This window comes from Panthera leo, chromosome D1 (genome assembly GCF_018350215.1).
Source record: "Panthera leo isolate Ple1 chromosome D1, P.leo_Ple1_pat1.1, whole genome shotgun sequence".
NCBI lineage: Eukaryota > Metazoa > Chordata > Mammalia > Carnivora > Felidae > Panthera > Panthera leo.
In genome coordinates this window covers 101,646,681-101,655,203 of record NC_056688.1, presented here as the reverse complement: position 1 = coordinate 101,655,203, position 8,523 = coordinate 101,646,681, and the positions used below count along the sequence as shown (strand labels likewise).

Sequence of the window (8,523 nt, the reverse complement as noted above, 5' to 3'; positions counted from 1 at the left end):
CAAGCATAAGAGATTTCTATTTATTGCTTTCAAGGAAATTATAGTAAATACATTTCCAAGGATATTCCAAAATATGCTTAGACTAATGAACGTATGCTTCTTCATGTAATTCTCTAGTAAAGACAAAAGGAGGCAATGACCAGAAGAGAAACCAGATCACTCCTTCGAGCTGCCTTTTTCATATCTTTCACGGGGTGCTCAATCACCCCAAGTGCAAAGAGAAAAAAGAAAGCTCAATTGGAGTTGGAGGAGAAAGTCATTGAAAAATCCATGGTGACAGGGAATAAAAGGCACAGCGTGGTGAATATAGTAAATGGTATTTTAATAGCATTCTATAATGACATGTGGTAGCTACATTTGTGGCAAGCCTAGCATAAGCTATCAATTTGTTGAATCACGATGTTGCACACCTGAAATTAAGGTAACATTGTGTGTCAACTTTACTCAAAGAAAAAAATACGGTGACACTCACTACGTGAGGAGCATAGTAACCGAACTCCCGAGTCAGCATACCACTGATTTCTCTGTTACCTAAAAAGAGTGATATCCACTGTAGCATGAACATATCTCAGAGTGAACAACGTATATGCATCAGCTGGGTTTTTCCGTGATCTCAAATGGCAAATGATAGAAGTTGATATACTGAAATGCTGACATAGTTATTCATCTTTCCACAGAAAAGGAACATAGACACCCCACATCGATGGATGAGAAAAATTTCACCAGAGTGAAAGAGTTTATACTTCTAGGGTTCACAGCAGACTTGTGGTTACAGAGAGTACTCTTTGTCATTTTCCTCACCATCTATGTCATCAGTCTGTCCGGGAACATCACCCTGATTTCTCTGATGGGTGCTGATTCTCAACTCCACACACCCATGTATTTCTTCATTGGAAATCTTTCCTTCCTGGATCTCTGGTACTCTTCTGTCTATGCCCCCCAAATCCTCATGACCTGCGCTGCGGAAGACAAAAGCATCTCCTTTGCTGGCTGCCTTGCTCAGTTCTTCTTCTCGGCTGGGCTGGCATACAGTGAGTGTTACCTGTTGGCCGCCATGGCTTATGACCGCTACACGGCCATCTCCAATCCTCTGCTTTATTTCCAGGCGATGTCTTCGAGGTTATGTACTGGTCTTGTTGCAGTTTCATACTTTGGTGGCTTTCTCAACTCAACCCTCATTACCAGTGAGACATTTACCCTGAGCTTCTGTGGGAACAATGTCATTGACGATTACTTTTGTGATCTACCTCCCCTTGTAAAGCTGGCCTGTGACGTGAAGGAGAGCTACCAGGCTGTGCTCTATTTCATACTGGCCTCCAATGTCATTACTCCCACTGTGCTCATCCTCGCCTCTTACCTCTTCATTGCTGCTGCCATCTCAAAGATGCGCTCCACCCAAGGCCGCCTCAAGGCCGTCTCCACTTGTGGCTCTCACCTGACGGCTGTCACTTTGTACTATGGCTCTATTCTCTTCATTTACTCCCGACCAAGTACCAGCTATGCCCTAGAAAGGGATAAAGTGGTTTCAGTCTTCTATACTGTGGTCATACCAATGTTGAATCCCTTGATTTATAGCTTAAGAAATAAAGATGTTAAAGATGCCCTGAAGAAAATGTTAGATAAGGCAACATTTTCTTAAATGAAACTCTTGGGGAAACACGGCTGTATCTTTTTTCTAGGTTATCCCCATGTTACTGTTACTAGCTTAGACTCTCAGGAATGATGAAAAGAAGCCAAAAATAAAATTATTGGATAATGCAGAAACACTAGACTGCAATTGTCTTTTTATGTTGGTGCTAATGTATGTGGATACATGCTTACAATAGATGAGGCTGGGGCATTTGGAAAAACTGCTATGCCTGCCAGCTGGGGACAGAGTCCAAAATTCCTGGGATTCTGAGAAGATTGAAGGAGAAGAGTTTTGTTTTGTTTTGTTTTTTAAATTTTCACTTGGCAGTTCATAAGTTACCTGTAAGTATATTTTAATCTCTAAGTGGGAATAATAAAATTGGTTATAGAATCAGCGTGATGATTAGATGGATTGAATGACTTACTTCAAATCATGTAGTTCATAGGGGAGGAAACGGGAATGCAAACCCAGAACTTCTGACTCCAAAGGTTCTTGCCCCATTTGTTGGGAGAACAGAGTTGGGAAGTTGTAAATAAAAATTATATTGTAAAATAGCTTTAGAAATAAGTTTAACTTTTCTTCTCTCATTTCTTTCCTTCCTTCCTTCCTTCCTTCCTTCCTTCCTTCCTTCCTTCCTTCCTCTTGCCATGATACAAAGATGTTCTTGGTGATATACACAGGAAAGGACAAATATCTTAGAGTCACAGTGAGCTTCCAGTGAAAGAGTATTTTCCTCAACAATTAGAAGAACTGAGGGCAAAAGAATAGCAGTTGTACAGAGACAAAAGTGGAGATATAGATGGAAATAGATAAATAAAGAGATAGAGAGACAGATTTCAAAGAGGTTTATATCCGCAAGAAGATTTACAGTGAAAATCTACTAGGGGAAACAATAATCGACAGCCATTAAGGTTCTGCGATTGTTTCTGTTTATTTGCTGGTTCAATGTGATGAATGAATTAGTGAGAAATTAGAGAACATGTAAACATGACTTCTCACATTCCTAATTTTAAGCCTAATTTTAACTTTACATATAAAATGTGAATTTGTACCACAGAAAAAAGCCCTACTGTTGCTAACCAAGTATATTCATTTGCTAGTGTTGCCAGAATGGGTGGCTAAAACAACAGAAATGTATTTTCTCACAGTTCTGGATGCTAAAAGGCCAAGATCAAGGTGCCATTGAGGTTGATTTGTTCTGAGACCCCTTTCCTTTGCTTGCAGGTGGCCACCCTCTTGCTTTCTCCTCACACGGTCTTTTCTGTGTACAAGAAGCCCTCTTTGCGTGTCCAAATGTCCATGTTTTCTTTTTGTGAAAACATGGATCAGTTTGGAGTAAGAGTCACCCTAAACATCTCATTTTAACTTAATCACTTCTATAGAGGCTCTGTCTCCAAATACACATTCTGAGTTACTATTAGTCAACATGTGAACTTGAGAGGGTTGCCATTTGACCCATAATATCAGGGCTTAACAGGGGGTTCCTGGTGAATGAGACAGGGAAATGTAGCCTGGAAGCCTAGTGTAGACAAGAAAGCATAGTAGATCTTCTGGCAGTAAATATATATGTGTGTATATATATATATATATATATATATATATATATATATATGTGTGTGTGTGTGTGTGTGTGTGTGTGTGTGTGCAAATGATACACTCTAAACATTTTTAATTAGAACATTTTGGGGAGTTTCTATTATCAGACATGTTTATGATTATATTGTGATTTCATGGTAAAAGAGTGAAATTTTAATACAATATTTTTCGTCATATCCTAATTACTATATCATCCTCATATTCTAAGCAAACTCTAATTGATTCTTTAGAGACTGGGATAGATATTGCTAGGCTGTTCTGTGGCAGAGGTCTCAAAGGGCTGTTGAGAAAATACATATATCGGCTCCAACAAAGCGTGCCAAAATATCAGAGGACAGAGAAAAGCCTGTAACTTCCAGCATCTGTCCTTCCTGACCAAAGGGTAAGCAACTGGAACCAGGGGCAGTTAAGTGGTTTGGCCTCTCATTGGCCTCAGCTCGATTAGAAGGGGGATACAGGGTTTGGCATGGCTCTTAAAGGATTATGGTTATGCCAAATACCACACACACACACACACACCCCTAAATACCATTCAGATTCCACTAATGGCATGCCTAACCTTCAGCTAGAATTTGAAGGTCAGTCTGGTAATTATGCCGAGTCGTTGCATATTCACTTACACAGTGAGGTGGGCAGAGGAGAAGATTGTTGACATGCTTTTGGACTCTAGTGGTCATGGCACTCTGTGCTGTGCAAGCTAATAGTGTGTAATATTTTCACTTCCTGTTCCTCATTTTCAGGTGCTAGAGGGACACATTCTTCCCCCAAATATTTAGTGTTCCAGTGAAGGGAGGAGGGAACAGGAGAATACACGTCTTGAGAAATCATTCTTATAGGCTGCTTTGACATGATTGGCTCGGACTTCTTCTGTGTCTTTTATTTCACATTCATACTTTCATTGCAATTTATTTCAAATTCAAGATAGATTTTGGCGAATCTTGATGGGTATGAGTGTGATGGTTATGAGTCTTTCTTTAATTATCTTCTTGCTGAGTGATACAGTACTCTGAGTCAGAAAAGTTCAGTTGAGGGTAAATTTGTCCTGAGTAGTTTGTACTAGGTTAGAAGTAGACAATATTTTGAGGAAAACAGCTTCAAGATATAAATATAATTAGTCATTTATTCATTCTAGAAATATTTATTAACTTTCAATTAGTTGCTGGAGACAGTTCTATAAGCTGGATGCAGCAATAAACAAAGTAGAAAACTCATCTTACTGACCTGTGTCTTGCATGCTGGTGGGGAAAATTGGACTCTAAACAATATTCAGGAGTTAGAAGATGACACTAGGTCTTGTGGAAAATAGAGCAGAGTCTGTGCTCACACCCTCATCTCCTTCAAGTCCCATTCAAATGTCATTTTCTGACAAAGGCCCATCCTCATCCCTCTATTTTAAATCCCACGCCCTCTAACCAGCAACGTCCATCGTCTCGTTTTGCTCAGACTCTGCTCTATTTTCCCCAAGACGATTTGTGTTGGTGTAAAGGCCAAAATCCTTAATATGGCTTCCACTAGGCTTTGTGAGCTGATAACTTTTCTGGCTCGTCCACTGGTTCCACTTTCCACTCTGTCTTTACTTAACCTCTCAGCTCTTTGGGCTCACCAGTCGCTCTCTCATGTGAGGGCTCTGATATATGGAACTGCTCTCCTCTCTCTCCTTAGCCCTACAAGGGGCTGGCACTGGGGTCACTTCTCAGGTCTCAATTTCAATATCTCTGCTTCTGTGAAGACTTTGGTCAGTAGACCAAAAAAATTATTTTTTTTTAGTAGAAGGGTAGTAACAGGCGCTGTCGGATATTTTCATTTGTATCCCAAATTATATTGTATTAAAAATGAGCTTAATAAGGCACAGATATTTTTCACTGCATAGACACATGATAACATGGCAGATGAAGTTCAGAGTAACTATTGAGACTGTGGCCATCAGCCACAGGTTTTTACATTTCAATATATTAGCCATAGGTCACTGCCGAGAAAGCTATTAAGCTTGAGCCAATTCAGAAAAAAGATTAGCGTACCAATGAACACCAACGTAGCACTATAAACGTGAAGCTTCTGGGATGTGAGATGTGAGATTATTAAAGATAAGTCAATTATGTGAGTAATTTAGTTTGGTTGATGTCCTAAATAAATGAAGACAAGTGATGAGAGAGGGTTGTAAGAGTAAGTTAAGCTCACTGATGGAGGCAATATAGGACTAAAATATTTCTCTGTGCTAATGAGATAAGATCCATTATATAGTAATAGATGGAGAAATGAATAATCTTCAGGATTCCAAGCTTTATCTACCACAGTGTCGCTGATTAAGTCGTGTCCTCTCTGAACATTGTCAGCTACGTTTGAAAGATCAGAACGCCTAACATTTAAAGAGTGAGATACCTCCCTTTCTAACAAGCAGGAACAGTAGATCTTGGGGTAGAAAGTTTGCATTTGCAGTTTATAGAGTTATAAACCACTTCGGGCTTAGCTCAAAGGAAAACGTTCTGAACATGGAGGTAAATCACAATCGTTTTTCAGTTTTAGTTTTCTCCTACTACCGTGTTATCTAAGTGACAGTCAGCTGGCTACTGGGGCATTAGCCCCAATTCTGTATGGTATTTTTTTTCTGCAAAATTTTTATTTAAATTCACCTTAGCTAACATATAGTGTAGTATTTGTTTCAGGTGCAGAATATAGTGAGTCATCACTTACGTATAACACCCAGTGCTCATCACAAGTGCCCTCCTTAATGCCCATCACCCATCTAGCCCACCCCCCCCCACCTCTAGCAACCCCCAGTTTGCTGTCTATAGCATGTTTTAGAGTACTCCTTCTTTAAAAACTTTTTATTTATTTTTGAGAGAGAGAGAGAGAGTCAGAACATGAGCTGGGGAGGGATAGAGAGAGAGAGAGAGAGGAAGACACAGCATCCGAAGCAGGTTTGAGGCTCTGAGCTGTCAGTGCAGATCCCAACATGGGGCTTGAACCCACAAACTGTGAGATCATGATCTGAGCTGAAGTTGGAAGCTCAACCACCTGAGCCACCCAGGGGCCCCAGACTCCTCCTTTTTAACTTCTCCCTCAGAGCTTCAAAATAACTTGGAAGAATTCATGGCTTCTCAATAAATCTTTCACACCAAAAATTGTTTTTTTCCTAATGTTCAGCATTCACTTATATCCAAAAACACCTCAGGTATTTATATAAATCTCAAATCAATAAAACAAAGTGGGGGAAAACATTCTGAAAAAAAGGACTCTTAAAGATATTTTTATTAAATCAAGAAATTCAGTTTGCCAGAGGATTATAACGTTGCCTTGGCTAGGAAAGCAAAAAAAAAAAAAAAAATACTTGCAACAGACATAAATGGCTTAACAGCTGAGGGCACATACTCTTGATAAAGAAAATTCTGGGTTCAAATACCAGCTCTGCTATTGACCAGTTCTATAACTTTGGAATTATTTCTTAAACTCCATGAGAATCACAATAGTACCTACTTTCGAAAGTTGTGGAAAGGATTATGTGGATTGAGATTAGGATTTAAAATATTAACTGACACTGAGTAATATGTACGTATGCATATATATACATACATATACATATATGTATATATACAGTATGTTGGTATTTGTATAACCATCAGCACAATGACTGACACGTAAATTCTCAATAATATTTGAAGGATACTGAAATTTTTTGAGCACGCACTATGTACGCACTATGTACTTAACATTGGGTTGGGTATTTTCACGCATGTTTCCTTCAATCAATCCAATAACCTGTTGGGGCTTTATTTTTCTTGTCTGTTTGGTAAGACTAAGGGACTTGCCCTGCATTCAACAATTACTAAGTGAAAGCCCTAATTCACAATCAGATTCTAACACCAGTTCCCGGGGTCTTCCCAAGTGACAGACTGAAGTTCTATCATTCTAGGCAATCACAAATAAAAGTCCATAGATGTCCTAGTAATTACTGACTTAACTTATACCTTTGTTTATTTATTTCAATAGAAAAACCACAAAGTGATTTTTTTCCTCCTCAAAATCTTTACCAGGCTTTCTCCTCTGTGGACATGGAAGTAGGAAATCGCACCTTTCTGACTGAATTCATCTTGGTGGGTTTCTCAGCAGACCCACGGTGGCAGCTGATTCTATTTGGAATTTTTCTGATACTCTATTTGATGACTTTGTCGGGGAATATGACCCTGGTCATCCTGATCTGGGTTGATTCCTGCCTGCACACGCCCATGTACTTTTTCATCGGCAATCTGTCCTTCTTGGATTTTTGGTACACTTCTGTGTACACTCCCAAAATCTTGGCTAATTGTGTCTCAGAAGATAAACGCATTTCCTTGGCTGGATGTGGCGCCCAGTTGTTTTTCTCCTGTGTTGTAGCCTACACTGAGTGTTATCTCCTAGCAGCCATGGCCTATGACCGGCATGCTGCAATCTGCAACCCACTACTTTATTCAAGTACTATGTCCAATTCTCTCTGTACTGGACTCGTTGCTGGCTCCTACTTAGGAGGACTTTTAAACGCCATAGCCCATACCGCCAACACTTTCCGCCTGAGCTTCTGTGGTAAAAACATCATAGACCACTTCTTCTGTGATGCACCACCATTGGTAAAAATGTCTTGTACAGATACCCACGTCTATGAAAAAGTCCTCTTGGGTGTGGTGGGCTTCACAGTCCTCTCCAGCATCCTTGCCATCTTGGTTTCCTATTTCAACATCCTCCTGGCGATCCTGAGGATCCACTCAGCCTCAGGAAGGCGCAAGGCCTTCTCCACCTGTGCCTCACATCTCATCTCAGTCATGTTCTTCTACGGATCCTTGCTCTTCATGTATTCAAGGCCAAGTTCTACCTACTCCCTGGAAAGAGACAAAGTAGCTGCTCTGTTCTACACTGTGGTCAACCCATTGCTCAACCCTCTCATCTACAGCCTGAGAAACAAAGATGTCAAAGAGGCCTTCTGGAAGGCAGCACAAACCATAAGGCCACAGAGATGAAGGTTATCTTTTTGCAGATTGTTCTTGTTGCATAATTTTCCAACTCACTGACTTATATTTATATATATGTTTCTAAGCATTGCAATTTTTTGTAAATACAACAAATTATACTTAAAGCAATGTCACACTGAGGAAACTACTCTTTAAGTGTTTGCTATTATTTTGTGTGATTAAACTATTTCACATCTATTAAGATTGGGTTGATTGATGTTTCACAATATTGTGTTTTTGCTTCTTCTTAATTCTAGATTTACATAAAACTTCTCCTCTTGATTATCTTTGGGGGAACCTTGGAAAGACAAGAGAAAT

The 8,523-nt window shown here is 39.7% G+C and overlaps 2 protein-coding genes across 2 annotated transcripts; both read left to right on the top strand.

Annotated features, from left to right (window-relative positions):
• The first annotated feature begins 703 nt into the window (after positions 1-703).
• On the top strand, positions 704-1,639 carry LOC122200738 (olfactory receptor 1013-like). Its single transcript, XM_042906461.1, has one exon. The coding sequence runs from the start codon at positions 704-706 to the stop codon at positions 1,637-1,639; it is 936 nt and encodes a 311-aa protein (XP_042762395.1).
• Positions 1,640-7,260: 5,621 nt separating this feature from the next.
• On the top strand, positions 7,261-8,214 carry LOC122200949 (olfactory receptor 9G4). Its single transcript, XM_042906738.1, has one exon. The coding sequence runs from the start codon at positions 7,276-7,278 to the stop codon at positions 8,212-8,214; it is 939 nt and encodes a 312-aa protein (XP_042762672.1). The 5' UTR covers positions 7,261-7,275.
• Positions 8,215-8,523: the final 309 nt, after the last annotated feature.